The 23,359-nt window shown below is 37.2% G+C and overlaps 1 protein-coding gene across 2 annotated transcripts in view; it reads left to right on the top strand.

Moving 5' to 3' along the window:
* Positions 1-23,359, top strand: part of ATIC (5-aminoimidazole-4-carboxamide ribonucleotide formyltransferase/IMP cyclohydrolase) — a 30,595-nt gene that overhangs the window by 2,961 nt on the left and 4,275 nt on the right. For both annotated transcript variants that reach the window (XM_027122112.1, XM_027122113.1), the window contains exons 5-12: positions 3,075-3,163; positions 3,468-3,619; positions 3,952-4,108; positions 12,350-12,475; positions 13,316-13,423; positions 14,251-14,336; positions 15,345-15,434; positions 17,968-18,096. In XM_027122112.1, coding sequence (XP_026977913.1) covers positions 3,075-3,163; positions 3,468-3,619; positions 3,952-4,108; positions 12,350-12,475; positions 13,316-13,423; positions 14,251-14,336; positions 15,345-15,434; positions 17,968-18,096 — 937 coding nt within the window. The remainder of the gene's footprint in view (positions 1-3,074; positions 3,164-3,467; positions 3,620-3,951; positions 4,109-12,349; positions 12,476-13,315; positions 13,424-14,250; positions 14,337-15,344; positions 15,435-17,967; positions 18,097-23,359) is intronic.

Below are 23,359 nucleotides of genomic sequence, written 5' to 3'. Positions count from 1 at the left end.
AACTTAGTTATTTGCATAATGATATTCAGTCTTTCTTTTTAATACATATGTATAACGGCTTTATTCAGCTTAATTCATGTACCATACAATTCCCCAGTTTAAAGTAGATAATTCAGTAGTTTAGTAATTTAGTATATTTAGAGTTGTACAATTATTACCACAGTTAATGTCAGAATATATTCATCACCCCACCTCCCACCCTGACCCTCCCCCCCAAAACAACTCTACCCATTAACTTTCATTCTTCATTTCCTCCAACAACCTAGGCAACCACCAGTGTATTTTCTATTCTGGATTTACACGAACATTGCATATCAGTGTAATTGTATAATACATGGTCCTCTGTGACTAGCTTCTTAGCATGTTTTCAGTGTTCATCCATGTTACAGCATATATCAATCCACTTTTTTATTGCTGAAAAGTAATTTATTGTATGGATATGCTCCCATTTATCAGTTCATCCGTTGATGGACATTTGGATTGTTTGCACTTTTGGATGTTGTGAATAATGCAGCTATGGACATTCATGTACAAATTTTTGTGTGCACATATATTTTCATTTCTCTTGGGTATATACCTGGGAATGGAATTTCTTGGTCATCTGGTAACTGTTTAAGCTTTTGAGGAGCTGCCAGAGTATTTTCCAAAGTGCTTCATCAGTTTACATTCCCACCGGCAGTGTACAAAAGTTCTCACTTCTATATACTCAGCAACATTTGTTATTGATTTTTTTGATTCTAACCATCCTGTGATGTGGTATCTCATTGTGATTATGATTTGCATTTCCTAATGAGGTTGAGCATCTTTTCACGAGCATAAGCCATTTGTATACCTTTGGAAAAATGTCTCTTCAGATGCCCATTTTAATTGAGTTACTTATTTTTTATTATTGAGTTGTAAGAATTCATTTTATCCCATTCTGTGGATTGTTTTCACTTTCTTAATGGTATCCTTTGACCATCATAAAGGTTTTAAATTTTGGTAATATCCAACTTACCTATACTTTTTCTTTTGTTGCCTGTGCCTTTGGTGTTATTTCTAAGAAACCATTTCATAATTCAAAATAATGAAGATTTATGCCTATGTTTTCTTTTAAGAGTTTTTTAGTTTTAGCTTTTATGCTTAGGTCTTTGATTCCTTTTAAGCTACTTTTTTTATATGTGGGTGTGAGGTAGCGGTCCAGCTTTATTTAGTGTGTGGCTATCCAGTTGTCTCAGCATCATTTGTGGGAGAGACTATTCTTTCCCCATTGAATGATCTTGGTACACTTGATCTATACCTCCTTTATGCCAGCACCATGCCATTATCTTTGCGGTAAATTGTGAAGGTGATAAGTGTGAGTCTTTTAGCTTTGTTCTTCTTTTTCAAGATTGTTTTGGGTATTCAGGGTCCCTTGCATTTCCATATGAATTTTAGGGTCAGCTTGCCCATTTCTGCAAAAAGGGGCATTGGAATTTTTGTAGGAATTATCTTGAATCTGTAGATCAATTTGAGGAATATTGCCATCCTAACAATATTAAGTTTTCCAGTCCATAAACATGGCATCTCTTTCTAAAGATTTTTTTAAATTTCTTTCAACATTGTTTTGTACTTTTTAAGGTACAAGTCATACTCTTTTCTTAAATTTATTCATAAATTTGTTTGTTTTTGTTTTTGATGCTATTGTACGTAGAACTGTTTTCTTAATTTTACTTTTGGATTGTTCCTCGCTAGTGTGTATAAGTTCAATTGATTATATCCTACAACTCTGCTGAACTTATTTACTGATTAGTGCTAATGATTTTTCTGTGTGAATTCCTTAGGATTTTCTAGATACAAGATCATGTCACCTGCTAATAGAGATAGCATCACTTTTTTCCAATCTTGGTGCCTTTTATTTCATTTTCTTTGCTAATTGACCAGGCTAGAACCTCCAGTACAGGGTTGAGTAGAAATGGTGAGAGTGGACATCCTTGTCTTGTTCCAGATCTTAGGGTAGACCTTTCAGTCTTTCACCTTGAAGTATGATGTTAGCTGTGGGTTGTTTTTTTTAAATATCCTTGTTGAGCAAGTTCTATTCTTAATTTTTGACTGTTTTCATCATGAATGAGTTCAGTTTTATCAGATGCTTTCCGTGCATCTATTGAGATAATCAGGTGGTTTTTGTCCTTTATTTTATTGACATAGCTATTACAATAATTGACTTTTAGATATTAAACCAACCTTACAGTCGTGGGATGTACTGTGGTGTATACTTCTTTTTGCTGTGTTGTGTACTTCTTTTTATATTTTACTGGATTCAATTTGGTAGTATGTTAAGGACTTTTTGGTCCGTATTCATAAGATACTGTTCTGGTTGTTTTTTTGTGTATGTGTGACATTTTGTCTGGTTTTAGTATCAGGCATTGGGAAGTGTTGCCCACCACCCCCGCTTCTGTTTTTCTTTTTTTGTTAGTTTTTACCAGTTGTGCTTATTTCACTGGGGAACCTGCCCACATATCTCCTCACATTGCAGCCCTAGGGGTGGATCTCTGTTTCACTGGTGGTGAATTTTAGATCAGGTCTGTCCTTTAAATTACTCTTTTGTCCTTTTACCATTATTGTGTATGACCTTTCTAAAGACAAAACAAATAATTCCCCTTTAGAATGACCTATCATTTTTCATCATTTTACACAATCCACTGGAAATAGAGTGTAAAATCCAATGTCGTAGGTAATGGTGATCACATTCCAAATTGAGGATATTATCGGTAGCTTTGTATTTTATTTCAGTTAAAATTTTGTTTTTAAATTTTGATGGCTTGATAGGACAGTGGGAAGCTAAGGTGACCCAAGCAGCAACATTGCAATATGATTTGGAGGGAATAATGTGTATTGAGAGCGTTTGCTGACTACAGCCCCTTCTGTATACCTATGCTCTTGCAAATGTGGGAGGTCCTGATGTTTCAAAGTAACTTTAGAACTTTAAAACGTCAGGCTCACAGTTGATATTTTAGGTCTTAAGGGGTTTGGTCATGTTAACAGCTACTGACTGAGGTGTGTAAACCACGGAAGTTTGAGTTTTTAGTGACAGCTGAATTCCTCTTTGTTTTTAGAGTTGTTGTTTGTAATCTGTATCCCTTTGCAAAGACGGTGGCTTCTCCGGCTGTAACTGTTGAAGTGGCGGTTGAGCAAATTGATATTGGTAAGTCAGAAAAACCATATTTGAAGACTGCTGGAGGAGACACTTCTTTACACTGTAAACAAGGTGACTCTTGGATGTTCCCTATTGAGGGCCTAGCAAATAGTCGCTGCCACCAGATTGTGTTCTGGGATGACCGATTCATCGATATTTTCTGAGCTCTTTCTCTGTTTAGAGATTCATCTGGCTTATTTTTCTCTTATTTTTAAGGCAAGAATTATAGTAGAAAATACGTATGCATACAGTGACTTGATTTGAAAGAGGTGAAACTGATAAGAAAATGCAAATCGTCTTTTGTTCTTCAAAGGGGGAGTAACCCTGCTGAGAGCGGCAGCCAAAAACCACACTCGAGTGACAGTAGTGTGTGAACCAGAGGACTACGCGGCTGTGTCCTCAGAGATGCAGGGCTCCGACAGCAAAGACACATCTTTGGAGACAAGACGCCAGTTAGCCTTGAAGGTGCGGACATGCTTTTATCTAGTTCAGTGCTTGCAAAACCAACAGTACTCAGTTCTCACCAGATTACATCACTCTCCAGGGTTCTGCTTGGAGCTGCTATCCTTTTGTTGTAAATGCGAAGACCAACTATCAGAGAGGTAGTCTGTCAAAAGATTGAAAGAGAAATGGAAAGGGAATAATTCTTTGTGCTATTTATTATTATTTGGTGTCTTTCCTGCACAGGCATGTGTGCGGGCTGTGGGTTGTAGTTTGATATATACTACTTATAACCATTTTTACCTCACTTTCAGAAATACTGCTGCTATTTTCACAAATCTTAACTCTTATTCTAGGCTTTCACTCATACGGCACGATATGATGAAGCAATTTCAGATTACTTCAGGAAAGAATATAGTAAAGGAATATCTCAGATGCCCTTGAGGTATGGAATGAACCCTCATCAAACTCCTGCCCAGTTATATACCCTGAAGCCCAAGCTCCCAATCACAGGTAAAAGCTGAGCGTTAACGTGGCACAGTTTGCCATGTCTGGATGTGTGTGTCTTTCTCTCTATTGTATCAGGTGTGATTCACTTTTTAGAAGATAAAGTAAATTACATAGTACCTCTTATAGTTGCCTGAAGTTTGAGCTGTCAGTGGGACTTGTGAACAAAAAATATTGAGATAATCCAGGGTTCTGGAGAGAAGTAAAGTTGAAGATACAGATTCGAATGTCTGGTGTGTAGATGGTTTTGAAGATGTAGGACAGGCTGGGGTGGCTGAGTTTTGGAGAAGACGGTCAAGACCAAACCTTGACGTGGCAGTGGAGAACCATCAGAGAACCTATAGAGTTTCAACCAGTCGGAATGCTGCTGAGAGCAGTAGCTATTTGATTTGGGAATGTTACAAACACAGTTTAAGGGAATGATGGATCTGGAAGCCCAGTTACAATGGGCCAAAATAGGAATGTGAAGTTAGGAAAGAAGAATGATAAAGATAATTCTTTGAACAGAGAAATTAGTCTGGACTTAAGGATTTGTAGAGTTGTAAGAGGGATTTTACAGTTTTTGGTTCTATTTTGTTGTTAAGGTGGACCATTTAATGAGCAAGCATGTCCTACTCCCTGGTAGAAGGGAAGAGTGGGTCCAGTGGGCAGAGGAGAGACTTGTAGGTGTGAAGACTTCGGAGGGTTGAAGTTGGTGGGGGGCTGCCCTGGGTGAGAGCACGGACAGCTTCCTTCAGGCACTGAGAAGGCAAGCTCAGAGCGCACATTGGTAGATTGGTGCTGTTTACTCCCTGTTACCAGCGGAGAGAGGGGAGGAGAGAGAAGCAGTGCAGGAAGTTTAAGGAGCATTTAAAATACTCTTTTCTTTGCACTTGACAGTCGGTAAATTCTATTACTACTTTGCCTCAGGTATACTTTGAATCTTTTCTAATGCTGCCCAAGCCCGTATGCTCAGCCCTAGAGTTGTGTGTGTGTGTGTGAGAGAGAGAGTGATGTTGATGACTGGTTTTCTTGTGATTGGAAACGAGAAGAGTTCTGTTTTGTTTCAACTGTTTAATAAATTAAACAACTTTAAACATTTCTCTATAGCATTTTCTCTTGTGTCTAAAGAGTTGTTAGTGTCTTTGGAAATTTGATAATTTGAAGGGGTTATTCTAACTAATTGAAATGTTTCAGAAGCCAAGTTTTCTCCCACTTACCACAATTAGTCTAAAGTATAAAAAAAGGGAGATGGGAGAGTTTTATAAAAGATGTCTCATTTAATTTTTGCATGTTGTATGTCTTATAGGATATTTTACTTTTGTTGTTTACTGTTTATTGCCTATTTTGTTTCTTCTATGCCTCTTGCATAAGCTCCATGAGAACAGTAATTTTTTTGGCCATACCGCACGGCATGTGGGATCTTGGTTCTCCAACCAGGGACTGAACCCATGCCCCTGCAGTGGAAGTGCAGCGGCTTAACCACTGGACCATCAGGGAAGTCCCCTAAAAGAGCAGTTTCAGATTTACAGAAACATTTCCCGGAAGTACAAAGAATTCTCATATGTCCACCTTCCCCCAGTTTCCCCTGTTAACAACTTTGCATTAGTGTGGTACGTTTGTTACAATTAATCAATATTGGTTCATTATCATTAAGATCAATAGTTTAGATTCAGAATATGTTGTACATTCTACAGGTTTGGGCAAATGTATAATGTATTCGCTGTGAAATTTTCCTACATAATAGTTTTACCACCCTAAAAACTCCTCCCCTTCCACCCCCCTAACCCCTAGCAACCACTGTCTCTATACGTTTGCTGTGTTCCAGTATCATATAGTTGGAAACATACAGTATATAGCCTTTTCAGACTGATTCTTTAACTTAGCAATATGCATTTAAGTTTCCTCCTGTGTCTTCTGGTAGCTTATTACCTCTTATTGCTGAATAATATTTCCTTGTGTGTGGCTGTACCGCAGTTTATCCATTCACCTTTTGAAGATATCAAGAATGTCAGGATGCTGTTTGGCAGTTTATGAATAAAGCTGTTATAAACACTTGTGTACATGTTTTTGTGTAGACACAAGTTTTCAACTCATTTGGGTAAATACCTAATATTTTCTATTGTATAATTCTGTTGTGCATTTTGTTTCCTTTCTAACTCCACCGTAAGCTCCATGATGACAGTAACTTGGGTTTTTTTTGTTTTTAAATTCAAAGAGCATTTTATTGTTTGGAAGAAGTATAGAGAAACAGATTAATGTTTGAATTTTTTTTTAATTTTCTTATACAGCAGGTTCTTATTAGTTATCCATTTTATACATATTAGTGTATATATGTCAATCCCAGTCTCCCAATTCATCCCCTGCAGCTCGCTTTTCCCTCTTGGTGTCCATACATTTGTTCTCTACATCTGTGTCTCTATTTCTGTCCTGAAAACCGGTTCATCTGTACCATTTTTCTAGGTTCCACATACATGTGTTAATATACGATATTTGTTTTTCTCTTTCTGACTTACTTAACTCTGTGTGACAGTCTCTAGATCGATCCAGGTCTCTACAGATGACCCAATTTCATTCCTTTTTATGGCTGAGTAATAATTGTATATATGTACCACATCTTCTTTATCCATTCATCTATTGATGGGCATTTAGGTTGCTTCCATGACCTGACTATTGTAAATAGTGCTGCAGTGAACATTGGGGTGCATGTGTCTTTTTGAATTGTGGTTTTCTTTAGGTATATGTCCAGTAGTGGGATTACTGGGTCGTATGGTAATTCTATTTTCAGTTTTTTAAGGAAAGTCCATATTGTTCTCCATAGTGGCTGTATCAGTTTACATTCCCACCAACAGTGCAAGAGGGTTCCCTTTTCTCCACACCCTCTCCAGCATTTGTTGTTTGTAGATTTTCTGATGATGCCCATTCTAACTGGTGTGAGGTGATACCTCATTGTAGTTTTGATTTGCATTTCTCTAATAATTAGTGATGTTGAGCAGGTTTTCATGTGCTTCTTGTCCATCTGTATATCTTCTTTGGAGAAATGTCTATTTAGGTCTTCTGCCCATTTTTGGATAGGGTTGTTTGTTTTTTTATTATTGAGCTGCATGAGCTGTTTATATATTTTGGAGATTAATCCTTTGTCCGTTGATTCGTTTGCAAATATTTTCTCCCATTCTGAGGGTTGTTTTGTATCTTGTTTATGGTTTCCTTTGCTGTGCAAAAGCTTTGAAGTTTCATTAGGTCCCATTTGTTTATTTTTGTTTTTATTTCCATTACTCCAGGAGGTGGATCAAAAAAGATCTTGCTGTGATTTATGTCAAAGAGTGTTCTTCCTATGTTTTCCTCTAAGAGTTTAATAGTGTCCTGTCTTACATTTAGGTCTTGAATCCATTTTGAGTTTATTTTTGTGTATGGTGTTAGGGAGTGTTCTAATTTCATTCTTTTACATGTAGCTGTCCAGTTTTCCCAGCACCACTTATTGAAGAGACTGTCTTTTCTCCATCATATATCCTTGCCTTCTTTGTCTTAGATTAGTTGACCATAGGTGTGTGGGTTTATGGCTGGGCTTTCTATCCTGTTCCATTGGTCTATATTTCTGTTTTTGTGCCAGTACCGTATTGTCTTGATTACTGTAGCTTTGTAGTATAGTCCAGAGTCAGGGAGTCTGATTCCTCCAGCTCTGTTTTTCTCCTTCAGGAATGCTTTGGCTATTTGGGGTTTTTTTGTGTCTCCATACAAATTTTAAGATTTGTTTGTTCTAGTTCTGTAAAAAATGCCAGTGGTAGTTTTGTAGGGATTGCATTGAATCTGTAGATTGCTTTGGGTAGTATAGTCATTTTCACAATATTGATTCTTCCAATCCAAGAACATGGTATATCTCTCCATCTGTTGGTATCATCTTTAATTTTTTTCATCAGTGTCTTATAGTTTTCTGCATACAGGTCTTTTGTCTCCCTAGGTAGGTTTATTCCTAGGTATTTTATTCTTTTTGTTGCAGTGGTAAATGGGAGTGTTTCCTTAATTTCTCTTTCAGATTTTTCATCATTAGTGTGTAGGAATGCAAGAGATTTCTGTGCGTTAATTTTATATCCTGCCACTTTACCACATTCATTGATGAGCTCTAGTAGTTTTCTGGTGGCATCTTTAGGATTCTCTATACGTAGTTTTATGTTATCTAGAAACAGTGACGGTTTTCCTACTTCTTTTCCAATTTGTGTGCCTTTTATTTCTTTTTCTTTTGTGATTGCCGTAGCTAGGACTTCCAAAACTATGTTGAATAATAGTGGCGAGAGTGGATATCCTTGTCTTGTTCCTGATCTTAGAGGAAATGCTTTCAGTTTTTCACCATTGAGAATGATGTTTGCTGTGGGTTTGTCGTATATGGCTTTTATTATGTTGAGGTAGGTTCCCTCTATGCCCACCTTCTGGAGAGTTTTTGTTATAAATGGGTGTTGAAATTTGTCAAAAGCTCTTTCTGCATCTGTTGAGATGATCATATGGTTTTTATTCTTCAATTTGTTAATATGGTGTAGCACATTGATTGATTTGCATATATTGAAGAAATGCATCCCTGGGATAAATCCCACTCGATCATGGTGTATGATCCTTTTAATGTGTTGTTGGATTCTGTTTGCTAGTATTTTGCTGAGGATTTTTGCATCTATATTCATCAATGTTATTTGGTCTGTAGTTTTCTTTTTCTGTAGTATCTTTGTCTGGTTTTGGTATCAGGGTGATGATGGATGGTGGTGAGTTTGGGAGTGTTCCTTCTTCCACAATTTTTTGGAAGAGTTTGAGAAGGATGGGTGTTAGCTCGTCTCTAAATGTTTGATAGAATTCACCTGTGAAGCCATCTGGTCTTGGACTTTTGTTTGTTGGAAGAGTTTTAATCACAGTTTCAATTTCATTACTTATGATTGGTCTGTTCATATTTTCTATTTCTTCCTGGCTCAGTCTTGGAAGGTTATATCTTTCTAAGAATTTGTCCATTTCTTCCAGGTTGTCCATTTTATTGGCATAGAGTTGCTTCTGGTAGTCTCTTAGGATGCTTTATATTTCTGAAGTGTCTGTTGTCACTTCTTCTTCATTTCTAATTTTATTGATTTGCGTCCTCTCCCTCTTTTTCTTGATGAGTCTGGCTAATGGTTAATCAATTTTGTTTATCTTCTCAAAGAACCAGCGTTTTTTGTTTTATGTCATATTACCTTATTTATAACATTCACTGGTATATTTGTAGAATACAGATTTTTTAAAATGCAAAAAAACCCAAAAAGAACCAGCATTTAGTTTTATTGACCTTTGCTCTTGTTTTCTTTGTTTCTATTTCATTTATTTCTCTGATCTTTATGATTTCTTTCCTTCTACTAACTTTGGGTTTTATTTGTTCTTCTTTCTCTAGTTCCTTTAGGTGTTAGGTTACATTGTTTGAGATTTTTCTTGTTTCTTGAAGTAGGCTTGTATTGCTCTAAACTTCCCTCTTAGAAATGCTTTTGCTGCATCCCATAGGTTTTGGATCGTTCGTGTTTTCGTTGTAATTTGTCTCTAGGTATTCTTTGATTTCCTCTTTGATTTCTTCAGTGATCTCTTGGCTATTTAGTAATGTATTGTTTAGCCTCCATGTGTTTGTGTTTTTACGTTTTTTCCCCCTGTAATTGATTTCTAATCTCATAGCGTTGTGGTCAGAAAAGATGCTTGATGTGTTTTCAATTTTCTTAAATTTACTGAGTCTTGATTTGTGACCCAAGATGTGATCTATCCTGGAGAATGTTCCGTGTGCACTTGAGAAAAAAGTGTATTCTGTTGTTTTTGGATGGAATGTCCTGTAAACATCAATTAAGTCCATCTTGTTTAATGTGTCATTAAAGCTTGCGTTTCCTTATTTATTTTCATTTTGGATGATCTGTCCATTGGTGAAAGTGGGTGTTAAGGTCCCCTACTATTATTGTGTTACTGTCGATTTCCCTTTTTATGGCTGTTAGCATTTGCCTTATGTATTGAGGTGCTCCTATGTTGGATGCATAAATATTTACAATTGTTACATCTTCTTCTTGGATTGATCCCTTGATCATTATGTAGTGTCCTTCTTTGTCTCTTGTAATAGTCTTTATTTAAAAGTCTATTTTGTCTGATATGAGAGTTGCTACTCCATCTTTCTTTTGATTTCCATTTGCATAGAATGTCTTTTTCCATCCCCTCACTTTCAGTCTGTATGTGTCCCTAGGTCTGAAGTGGGTCTCTTGTAGACAGCATATATGTGGGTCTCATTCAGCGAGCCTGTGTCTTTTGGTTGGAGCATTTAATCCATTCACATTTAAGGTAATTATCGATATGTATGTTCCTATGACCTTTTTCTTGTTTGGGTTTGTTTTTATAGGTCCTTTTGTTTTGTGTTTCCTGCTTAGAGAAGTTCCTTTAGCACTTGTTGAAGAACTGGTTTGGTGGTGCTGAGTTGTCTTAGCTTTTGCTTGTTTGTAAAGCTTTTGATTTCTCCGTCAAATCTGAATGAGATCCTTGCTGGGTAGAGTATTCTTGGTTGTAGGTTCTTCCCTTTCATCACTTTAAGTATATCATGCAACTGCCTTCTGGCTTGTAGAGTTTCTGCTGAGAAATCAGCTGTTAACCTTATGGGAGTTCCCTTGTATGTTGTCTTTTTTCCCTGTTGCTTTCAATAATTTTTCTTTGTCTTTAATTTTTATCAATTTGATAACTATGTGTCTCGGTGTGTTTCTCCTTGGGTTTATCCTGCCTGGGACTCTCTGCGCTTCCTGGACTTGGGTGGCTATTGCCTTTCCCATGTTAGGGAAGTTTTCGACTATAATCTCTTCAGGTATTCTCTCGGGTCCTTTCTCTCTCTCTTCTCCTTCTGGAACCCCTATAATGCGAATTTTGTTGCGTTTAATGTTGTCCCAGAGGTCTCTTAGGCTGTCTTCATTTCTTTTCATTCTTCTTTCTTTATTCCGTGATCGTGAATTCCACCATTTGGTTTTTCAGGTCAGTTATCTGTTCCTCTGCCTCAGTTATTCTGCTATTGATTCCTTCTAGTGTATTTTTCATTTCAGTTATTGTATTGTTCATCTATGTTTGTTTGTTCTTTAATTCTTCTGGGTCTTTGTTAAGCATTTCTTGCGTCTTCTCGATCTTTGCCTCCATTCTTTTTCCAAGGTCCTGGATCATCTTCACGATCATTATTCTGAATTCTTTTTCTGGAAGGTTGCCTATCTCCACTTCATTTAGTTGTTTTTCTGGGGTTTGATGTTGTTCCTTCATCTGGTACAAGTCCTCTGACTTTTCATTTTGTCTGTCTTTCTGTGAATGTGGTTTTTGTTCCACCGGCTGCAGAAGTGTAGTTCCTCTTGCTTCTGCTGTCTGCCCTCTTGGATGAGGCTATCTAAGCGGGTTGTCGATGACAGTAATTTGGGAGGGACTGTTTTATTCACTGATAGTATCCCAAGTTCCTAGAACAGTGCTTAACATTGTAGTAGGCACTCAATAGATGTTTGGCAAGGGTTTGCTTTTAAAAGTATGTGCTATCCAAAATAACACAAAGGAAATGAAATTATAAAGTTGTTTTTAATTAGTGGCCCACTAGTTTTGTGTGTGCACTGAACTTCTTATAAATGTTTATTCACAAGATTTTGGCTTTTAAAAATCCTGCCACTGTTAAGAGAATAGGCAGTGAAAAAGTTGTAGTCTCCTTTTTAACTGCATTTCAACTTTAAACTGAGTGTACCGAGTCTGGTATAAAAGAAGAGAAACCCAACACACGCTTTTCCCTCCATCTCTCCCACCCACTAAACTCTTGCTTTAGTTTGTAACATTATTTGTTAAACTGACAGGACTTACAATTTAAATTTTATACTATAAATTGTACAGTAAAGTTGCCACAGTTGTTTGATCTTATTTCTGTACTGAAGTGGATCCCTGATGACCACTAGTCTAGTCGTACTTTTTTCCTGTTCCTGAATTCTTTGTTGATTTATTTATGGATTGGCTGGCTTTGGTCCACCAGTGGTGTGTGCACACGTATGTGTTCACGCACCTGTGTGGTGTGTGTGTGTGTGTTGAGATGGGCTCAGACTCGGGTGCTTTATTCAGTCTCAGCAAGTTCTTGTATGTTCGTGTATATCTGTTTGCCTCTTCGTTATACTTTATTTGCAACATATTTGTGCAATCTTTATATATGTGTTTTTAAAATTTTTCTAGGAAATGTACACATATCTGATCTTATTGACCTGGCTTGTTAATGTGTATTTATATTTTTATATGTAGTTTTGAATGGAGCCCCTGGATTTATCAACTTGTGTGATGCTTTGAATGCCTGGCAGCTGGTGAAGGAACTCAAAGAAGCTTTAGGCATTCCAGCCGCTGCCTCTTTCAAACATGTCAGCCCGGCAGGTAAAGCACTGCCCTCTGGGATTCTCTGGAACTGTTCAAAATACACTTTTTAAAAAATTTTTGGAAGTTTGACAAGACTCAAAAGCGAATATAGATACTCTGTGAAGTCCGAAACCACTTTTGTTAATAACAGTATCAGTGTAGTAACTGGATAAAATCTGATAACAATACCATGCGCACATGTCTTTTACATATATATAATATGTAACACTATTATGAGATAGGAAGGTCAGATAATAGTTGTATTTGTAGTGGAAACATGTTTTAGAAAATAAAAGTGATGTTGCTGGATGCAGTATGACTAAACCAAACATTTTTCCACATGGTTGAGAAGTTAACTGAGTGGAGACACAAGTTGTTCTTATGGCACTCTAACTTTTTATGGCCATTGTATGAGAGACCTTTGTTCTTCTGTGTTTAAGTCAGCTGTACAGCTTAGTTATTTGTGTCACCTACTGACAATTCAACACATAATTAGTTCTCAGATAGTTTTTGGATATGAAAACAATGGGAGTGGCAGAGAAATAAACGGTGTGTGATATCAAGCAGGACAGAGAGTCAGCAATGAATTAAAGTAGCTTCATACACGCCTAGTGTTGGCAGACTCAAGACAGTGGCTCTGTTTTCAGAGGCTGGAGAAGAGATTCCCCCCGCCTCACCCTCCCCTGCAGTTATATTTTTGGCATTTAATTATCTGGCCAAACAGGTTTTTGTTTAATTTGGCCCAAGCACTAGAAATTATGCTGTATAGACTAGATGATGTTTAGAAAAATGTCCTGATTTAGGAATTAATAAGTAGTCACTTGAGATTTTTGGTTTATTTATGGTTTTCTATACCAGGCGCTGCTGTTGGAGTTCCACTCAGTGAAGATGAAGCTAAAGTCTGCATGGTGTATGATATGTACGAAACGCTCACACCCATATCCACTGCATATGCAAGAGCAAGAGGTCAGAAGAATAATAGCGCTTTTTCTGTTGTTTTTTTTTGAGAGGAAAAGCAATATTTTATCTTAAAGTAGTAATATCCTTTGTTTCGTTATAGGATTTCAAATTACCTTAATCTGTTTTTCATTAATACTTCAGAATGACTATATGAGAGCCTTGGAATAAATTTGTTTATAAAAGTGTGTGTTAGTTTTAGTATTTAATGTAATAAAGGGAAGCACAATTGGAATTTGGTGCGTGAAGTTTCAGATTAGGCTATTGAATGTATTTGTATTGCTAAATTTAAGTTGTATGGTTATTTAAGTACACTGAATTTTGTTAAAGTTATATTTTATATAATTCACAAGTATCTAATGCATAAGCTTAATAACCTGTGAATATTATTGTAAAATTAATGGGAGATTATTGAGACACTTTCTCATGGTTTACTTTCTACCACAGGGGTTGGCAAAGTGTGGCTCATTGGCTAAATCCAGCCCACCACCTAGCTTTGTAAATATAGTCTGGTTGGAATAGGGCCACATAGTATTGTCGGTGGCTGATTGCTAACCGCAGTCTTGGAGGTGGAACAGGGTCACGTGGCCGCAAAGCTTAAAAAATATTTACTATCAGGCCCTTTACAGAAAAAGTTTGCTGAATGTTGCTCTAGGAGGTAAAATGAAAGAATATTTCTTATTGATTATTTCAGTTAAATGACTTATTAATCTATTGTTTAAATCTTAGTGAAGTTAGATTTTATATGATTACATTGGGGTTTGTTGAACATTACCTTTTTCTGTATAAGGATGGATAATCTGTGATAAATACTGCGTTTTAATTTTTATTTACAGGGGCTGATAGGATGTCTTCCTTTGGTGATTTTGTTGCATTATCTGATATTTGTGATGTCCCTACTGCCAAAATTATCTCTAGAGAGGTTAGTGGACATTCTGTATCTTGTCCCATGCATAACTAAGTAGAGCTTAATTTGTTCATAGTGTTTATTGAAACCATAACCTGTAATATTGGTATTTGGCTATTGTGATCAAGTTTTATGTATTTAATTCTTTAAAATTTTCTAGTTGTCATTGTCTGAATGCCAGAGTTACTGTTTCTGAAGAATAGAGGATGCTATCTTGGATGATGACGTAATAGTGAACCTGGCTGTAAACTTTCATTCGGTCTGTAATGAAAGAGACTGTATAGTGAGGGGAATTATAAACTACTCTAAAAAACTAACCCCCATCAATTGAGTACCAAACAGGCATTCCGGAAAGGTGGGGGTGGGGCTGGGGAGATAGAGAAGAAGATGAAGGACATCAGATGCCTCGGAGGGAAACAAACAGTTAGCAGTTAAGGCTAACAGGGCCTGTGACTTGACAATATTTAGTTGCTTTAGGGATCCTTACCATCACCCCTGCCATCCCCAGCTGCCGTGGAGCTGGTGTGCTGCGTTACAGGTTACAGCACGAGGCTTTGGGGTGTGATCTATGACTTTCGTATCTTTATGATGTGTTAAATGTGATTTCCTCTGACCTCTTTTCTTGCTGTTGAGGAGCCTGCCTTGCCTCGGGTCATTTAGCCAGGTTTTGGCAGAGCCAGAATTAGAAGAACGTGCTCTTTCTAGTACAAAACCTCCCTGTGAACAGAAGAGTAAAAAATCATTTTTCTTCCTAAGATATGTGTATTACAGCGAATCACTCATATATTCTTGGTTAAAATTGAAACAGACAACCAGAAGGACAGCCAATGAGATAAGATCAGCTGTAGAAAGTTGAATTCTAACATAGACTTACCTTTTCCAAGTATAGTATTTGTATTATCTGGTGGAGGCAGAAACCAGAAACTGCTACTGCATTATTTACGACAGATAATTATCTCTAGATTGTTTAAGAGGTGTTCTCTAATTTTTTAAAATAGAAATTAATATTTAATACACATATAGGTATCTGATGGTATTATTGCCCCGGGATATGAAGATGAAGCTTTGAAATTACTTTCTAAGAAGAAAAATGGGAACTACTGTGTTCTTCAGGTTAGTGCAATTCACGTTTGAAACAGTAATTTGCTCTTCTCTTTTCTCTCTTTTTCCCCATATTTAATCTTTCCTTTATACTGGCACCCTTCTAATTTATCCTTCTTTACTCTGGTTTTTTTATCCTTAACCCTGCAAATTTTTTCTTCCTATTAATTTTTTGGGTTTAAGATTAAGATAGCTTTCCCGCTCTTACTTTTCATTTCTTTAAAAATAATATATTTAATGTGGTTTCCTATTCAAAAGGTATTGAAGGTTGTTTGATGAAGTCTCCTCATCCTTCCCTTCTGCCGCTGTTACCTTTTTTAAAAGTAATAGTCTCAATTTCTTGCTCACCTTCCCTGAAATATGTAGTCTGTACATACTCAGCAAATATTTGCGTTTGCATTTCTTCTTTTTCTCCCCACTGACACAAATGCACACTGCTTCATCATCTTGGAAGTTTGTCCTGTATCTGTGTATCTTATCTAGCCAGTCACCAGTCTTTAGCTATTACACATACCCTGCAGTGAAATAAGCTAGAGGGAAAGTCCTGAGAATAAAATTAGGACTGGGTTGCAGACAGTCTGTATTGGTGACTTTGATAGATGCTGCTCATTTTAAGGTTGTACAACCAATTTTATGTCTTAATGGGAATGTGTAAGGGTGCCTGTTTCCTAACACCTTTGCTAGCATCAAGTTTTTAAACATTTTTATCTTAGCAGTTAGACAGATGAAAATGGCACCTCATTGCAGTTTTAGTTTCTCATTGTGTGTGGGTGAACATCTTTTCACATTTAAGTGTTTTTACTTCCCTTTTATGAACTGTCTGCCCGTGTTCTTTGCCTGTCTTTCTAATAGATTGTTGAGTTTTTTCCTTACTGATTTTTACAAGTTCTTATACATTAGGGAAATTAGCCGACAGTCTGATCATAAATGGATAAAGCAAAAAGTTATTTGAATTGAAAGTTAAAATTCATAATACTGTTTTTCAGAAGGTATTAATGTAAAAAAAAATTTGTGGAATCCAAATTCCATATATTGAAAGTTATTATTCTTCATTTTAAGAAACCAATAATTACATGGTTCACCATAGACTCCATGTAAGCTTTTCAAGGAAAGAAAACAAAAATACCACATTAAATGTAATACTTTTTAAAAAGCTACTTGACAGAAGTAGCTTTTTTAAAAGGTACTTAATCATTCAGTTAGCTGCCACTGTATTTTCACTCTTAACTGTTTTTTGTTGTTGTTGTCATTAAGAGTAGTAAGTACTTCTGGCTATTAGCAGTTACTTGTAGCATCATGAAGAATGTTTTCCAAATGCTGAGCCTGACCCTGTTCACGACCTCTTTAGCACCGGACAGTATCATGTTTCAGGGTGTCAAAAGAACACCAGGGCTTCCTCAATATTCTGTTTATTTGAGAGGTTTTTTTTATGACATCAGTTAATAGGCGGGCACATCTCAGTTTTAGAAATTTTACAATATAAAGGGAAAAGGACCATTTTAGAATTCAGGAAAATGCAGTTTAAGCAGAATTAGTATGAGGTCTTGCTTATAAGTTACAGATATCAGTGCTTTCTAAATCAAAGATCATCCAAAGGTTAAATGAAGAAATACTGTCAAATTTGGAAAAATGTCTAGGGAGAGAGTGGTCTTACGCAGGTTATTCCCATGTCTTATTATCATTTCAGTTAAAAATTTGGGAGAGGAAGAAAGCAATGAATGACATACTCCTTTTCAAATAACAAAGACACAGACTACAAATGCTGTTCTCTCTCTTTTAACTTTTTTTTGTTTTGTTTTAGTTTTGGCTGTGTTGGGTCTTCCTTGCTGCATGCGTGCATTCTCTAGTTGCGGCGAGCGGGGGCTACTCTTTGTTGCCGTGCGTGGGCTTCTCATCGCGTTGGCTTTTCTTGTTGCAGAGCATGGCCTCTAGGCACGCGGGCTTCCATAGTTGTGGCTCGCGGGCTCTAGAGCGCAGGCTTAGTAGTTGTGGCGCACGGGCTTCGTTGCTCCGCGGCATGTGGAAACTTCCCGGACTAGGGCTTGAACCCTTGTCCCCTGCATTGGCAGGCGGATTCTTAACCACTGCGCCTCCAGGGAAGCCCACTCTTTTAACTTTTAATCTAAGTCTTAATTAAGTATTTGTAATAGATTCTTAGAAAAAAATTAGAGGTTAGTTTTTGTGCCACTGCCTATTTGTTAGCATATCTGTTTTAGTTTTTTTTTTTTTTAAGAAAAAACCATATGTATAGTGCTTTCAGTTACTGAAACCAGAAATGCTCTGTTGGAACCATTGGTTCTAATGTTTGGTATAAGTTACAAAACCCTATAAGATTATAAAACCTATAAAAAATTTCGGAGCAAAATATTGGTGCCTGACCATTCTATTACACCCATCCTGAAATGATCTTGTACCTGCCTAAGTTAGAAAAAATGCATATAGCCTTGCTTATAATGAAATATCTTGAACATAAATTAAGTGAAAAATTTTGAGGGATGTAGACATATTTTTTACTCTTTTAACTCCTTAACTTTGTTTTATTTAGATGGACCAGTCTTACAGTCCAGATGAAAACGAAATTCGAACTCTCTTTGGTCTTCGTTTAAGCCAGAAGAGAAATAATAGTGTCATCGACAGGTCATTATTTAGCAACATTGTTACCAAGAATAAAGATGTAAGTCTGAAAATATCTGAACTGAATACTAGTAATTCAGTAGATCTGTTTTTTGTTTGTTTGTTTGTTTGTTTGCGGTACGTGGGTCTCTCACTGTGGCGGCCTCTCCCATTGCAGAGCACAGGCTCCGGACATGCAGGCTCAGCCGCTCCAGAGCATGTGGGATCCTCCCAGACCGGGGCAGGAACCCGTGTCCCCTGCATCGGCAGGCAGACTCTCAACCACTGTGCCACCAGGGAAGCCCAGTAGATCTGTTTTTAATATTTATATGCTTATGCATTTATTAAGGCCCATATTTAAAACTGGTCGATATGCAAAGAGCTAGCTCATCTCTGAGTTGTCAAGTAAGTTTGAGAACTCAAAAAATGAACAGAAGGCCATATTAGAAACTTCTGTGCATATGTATATATGTAGTTATCTACCTTCAATTCTACATATATGGGATCATGTCTTTTATAAATCTGTTCTGTAACTTGCCTTTTTTTCTATGCACTGAGCTACAAATGTGTTTATATATCAAGAAAGATCGATCCACATCTTCATCTGAAAGGCCATGTGGCAATCCACGTACTATGATGGATATTTAAGTTGTTTCCATTTTCAGTGATGTGATGCGTGTTTTCACATAGTCACGATTTTGCTATTGTCCTGTTGTCATCTTTTAGAAGGACATATTCCTAGGATAAAAATGGTTTTCTTTTTGTATTTACATGTATTATATCAATTAATATGCACAGCTCCCTCTGGGTGGGGTGTGACTACTGTCAACTCTATTGTAAAGGTTACAAAATTCTGACAGAGAGGACAGTTAAGACATTTGCCCAAGGTTATGCTATAAGGAAGTGGATGAGCTAGTAGTACTTGTTTTTCTGAAATCCCTTAATTGGGCCTTCAGTTTTAAAGGATATTTTTGCTGGGTCTAATGTTGGCTGTACTTTCTTTTCAGTACTTCAGATGTGTAACTGACTTCTTTGTTTTCTGGTCTTACCTGCTGGTGTGGCTGGTGTTTTTGATTGCATGCTGGGCATTGGATATTGATGAAATAAAAATTCATATTTTAAGGCAAGGCAAGAAAAATTTAAACATGAAACTTTTTCTTTGGCCTCCTCCTTCCCCTCTAGCGTGCACTGTGCATCTGCATTATGTGTTAACCAGGCTTCCCCAGTGGCAGAAATACCTGCTCAACCATAAAGCTCAATTTTTCTTCTTCTGGTGCCAGCCACATAACTCCTTAGAAGATAACATTCCTTTCTCAATCCTGTGAGGGGTCACGATGAGCCACCACTCTGCCTTGTGTATGCAGACATCTTTGGTGAACTTTATGTACAGTGCCAATATATCAGTTCCCTTAAAGAAAGTGATTGGTACAGAGCACACTGGTCAGACAACGTGGGGAGATTCTGGGCTGCACCTAGTGGAAGTTCTTAGCTTAACTACTTATGACCTTATTAATATTACTAGCTATTTTATTTCTATTCTGCCTATTTTACAAGATTATTGTTTCTTCCAAATATGTGACTGAGCGTTTGATAAAAATAACGATGACTAGGGGAGTTGAAATGATTGACCAAATACATCTTTCTATAAGATCAGTGATTATAATAGTGTAACTATAGATATGGGAAGAAGCAACAAGAGGGAACCATTTCCTGGACCATAATAGACTAGTAAATCAGGTGGTCCAGAGGCTTTTGGTTACTGCCAAGAGGGCCTAGTCCTGTAATGGCCCATCGAGTCCAGTAATGGCCCATCGAGTGGCTTATCAGCGAAATCCTTGCCTGAACTGAATGAGCATTCCTAGCACCATGGGACAAATTAGTCACAAAATGCCTCCCAAACTTTGGTTGAAATTAAGACCAAAAGGGAGGGGATCGTAAAATAAAGAATGTCGCCCACCATCCAGTTTTGCAAGAATCAAGTCTTTAGCCACTGCAGTCACTGAAAGGAATTCAGGGTGAGGTGCTTACTGTGCTCTGGGAAAACTGACAAAACTGGCCCTCAGATAGTTATATATTTTCAGGAGATTTTGTGAACCCAGTTTCTTGTATCTTCCCGTACTTAGGAAAGCACTTACAACCATTAATTAGAATGTCTGTTCCTCGAGAATAGCAGTAACCTTCTGCCGAGAAGTGTGATTGATTGCACGTGCCCCTTCATCGAAATCACGTATATACTGGCCACCCCCCCTTACCTATTTGGAACAGTTCTCAGATCTTTCTGAGAGACTGTCTCCTGGGTTCCTCAGGTTGCCTCAAATAAAATTTTCCATATCTTTTGTAGGTTGACTATTGGAGCAGTTTTTTGGTCTGCAATGTGAAAGAACCATATAGATATTTTGAGGGTCTGGATGGTGTTTTTTTCCCTTCATAGAGTTGACTTAATGCGGGGCTTAGCTCATTTACCTCTTAGTTACTGCTTTGCAACTTGGAAAATGCCTTGAGGGGAAAAGCATCATCACATTCATTTCTTCCAGCTTCCTTTATCTCTGGGGTCTTTGCCTCTTGCGTCTCAGTACTTGATATTTTATGAGCTCTGTATTCAGGTTTTCTATTTGTTCTTAGAAAAGGATTAGTCTCTTAAGTCATTTTGTAACAAGTGGACGAGTTGGCTATTGTTTCCCGGTCTGAATCCTGCGACTTTAAGTAGAATGCTGAAAATAGGCTTTAAAATCTTTATCAGGGTAGTTCTGTTAATAAACATATAGTGATTAAGACATGATCTTTGTTGGTTTACTGGTTATTCTTTCATTTTTATCTTTGAAACTTAATGGTGCCCTGAAGTGAAGGAACATGTAGGAATCATATACAGAAAGATCTTTCAGTCCTTTGGAATCCACTCCTTTGGTCAAGGCCCTGAGGCACTGGGGTAGCAATGTTTTTAAGCAGCTCACAGTAAAATGAGACTCTTTTTTTTTTTTTTTAACTTTATTAATCTGGCTGGTTAATGTATTTTTTAAAATACCAAAAGGGTACTGAGCTAGATTCCATGGTACCCATGCTGACAACTGTGTCTACCTATTGAGACTCTTACTTTTGTAAGTTTTCCTTGTAGTTTTATAGGTATTGGACTGATTACTTTAGTAGCACTTGATAGGTTTTGTGCCTCTGGCTGTGCTAGCTTGGATATTTTTACAAGGGTTTGATTTTAATCTTTTATCTACATTCTTTTGTATTTGTTCATATGTATTTTTAATGGAAATTTGGAAACCTAACTAAGGATGAGAATGATGGTATTATCCTCCTTTATATTCCCCTCCCTTCTTTTAAAACAGGTCTTTATTAATATTCCAGCCTCAAAATCATCAGATTATACTATCAGGTCTAGAATGGTTTCAGTCCTGAGGACGCCGGAGAAGTGTAATGAGTGTGTGTTAAGTATTAACAAACATGCTTGAATTTTTCTGTCTTCTCCCATTTTTCTTGAATAATGCTTCAATTTGTTTTAACTATATGTGCCATGTTTATTACACTGGATTCTCTCACTCCCACCCCTTGACATGTCTCATAGTCCTTGATCCTAACTCGGGATACTAGGGTTATATTTGAAGGTAGGCAGCTAAGAAGGCTGGCTTTTGTTATTAATCTTTCTTAGAACCAAAGGAATAAAATGTATAGTTGGCAAAGAGCAAATACAGATAGAAAAGGATATACTATCAATACATCAATAGTACCTTAGTATAATAAATTCTTAAAAAATTCTAACAGTGGTTTTTAAGCTTTTAATTTTGAGTTTAAAAAGTAAAAATTATAGATACACATGCAGTTTTAAGAGTTCCCATGTATCTTTTACTCCATTTCCCCTAATGGACAGTGTCTTGCAAAACTGTTAATACAGCATCACAACCTTGATAATTGACATTGATGCAGTCAAGACACAGAACATGCCCCTCGCTGCAAGGAGGCTTCTGTTGCCTTTTATAGCCACACTCACTTCTCTCCTGCCTCTGCCTCCTCTGTAACCTCGGGCAACTACTAATCTGTTCCCCTTTCTGTAACTTTCGTTCATTGTACATTCATGAACAGGTTTTTGTATGAACATAGTTTTCATTTCTCTGTTCTAAAGACACAGGAGTGTATTTGCTGGCTGGCATCATAGTTGCATATTTAGTTTAAGAAACTGCCAAACTGTTTTCCAAAGAGGATGCATCATTTTATATGTTACACCAGCAACATACGCACGATCCCAGTTTCTCTGCATCCTTACCGGGTTTCGGTGTTGTCGCTTTCTTATTAGATGGGTGTGTAGCAATACCTCATAATTTTAATTTGCCTTCCCTAATGCCTAGTGATGGACATTTTTTCATGTGTTTATTTGCCATCTGTATATCCTTTTTCTTCAAATGTCTCTTCATGTCTTTTGCCCATTTTCTAATTATATTTTTATTCTTGTAGCTGAATTTTGAGAGGTCTTTATATATTGTGAATACTAGTTCTTTGTTGGATATGTGGTTTGCAAAATATTTTCTCATGGTCTGTAACTTGTCTTTTTATCCTCTTAATACAGGATCTTTTCTAAGAGCAGAAGCTTTAGTTTTGATGAAGTCTGACTTAACAGTTTTTCAGTTAGATAATTTATCAATTAGATGTGCTTATATTTTTTGTCCGCTTAGCATACCAACATAGATCATTATTATTCTTTTCAATTTGTATTTGCTCTTTATATTAAAGATAGTGACATTTTTAGTTATAGTAGTTGTTTCATTCTGTTTGAACCGGTAGTACATAATACATTTTTGAATACTTTCTATGTAGAATATTCTAGGCAAACCAAAAAATGATCCTAATTTGGTTTTTCCTGAGCAGTCTTGGCTGTATGTGCATCACAGTTATTTGTAGAGTCTGTGAAAATTACTCTCAGTGTTTTTTTGTTTTGTTTCGTTTTGCGGTACGCGGGCCTCTCACTGTTGTGGCCTCTCCCATTGCGGAGCACAGGCTCCGGATGCGCAGGCTCAGCGGCCATGGCTCACAGGCCCAGCCGCTCTGTGGCATGTGGGTTCTTCCCGGACGGGGGCACAAACCCGTGTCCCCTGCATCGGCAGGCGGACTCTCAACCACTGCGCCACCAGGGAATGTTTTTTTTTTTAACATAAATTTTATCACATCTCCAGTTATTCGGTGCTACTGTGATAGAGAAAATACTGTTTGTCAGTTTTGGAGTGGTTATGGTATTTCATATCTAGTGTGATACGTAAAGAGGCTTAAGCCAAAGTTTGTTGCAAAATGGCATCAGTCTGAGTTTGTGACGCATTAGGCGTCGCACAGAG

This window comes from Aethalodelphis obliquidens, unplaced genomic scaffold (genome assembly GCF_003676395.1).
Source record: "Aethalodelphis obliquidens isolate GAN/ISIS:26980383/991018 unplaced genomic scaffold, ASM367639v1 scaffold2, whole genome shotgun sequence".
NCBI lineage: Eukaryota > Metazoa > Chordata > Mammalia > Artiodactyla > Delphinidae > Aethalodelphis > Aethalodelphis obliquidens.
This window is presented reverse-complemented; position numbering and strand designations above follow the sequence as displayed.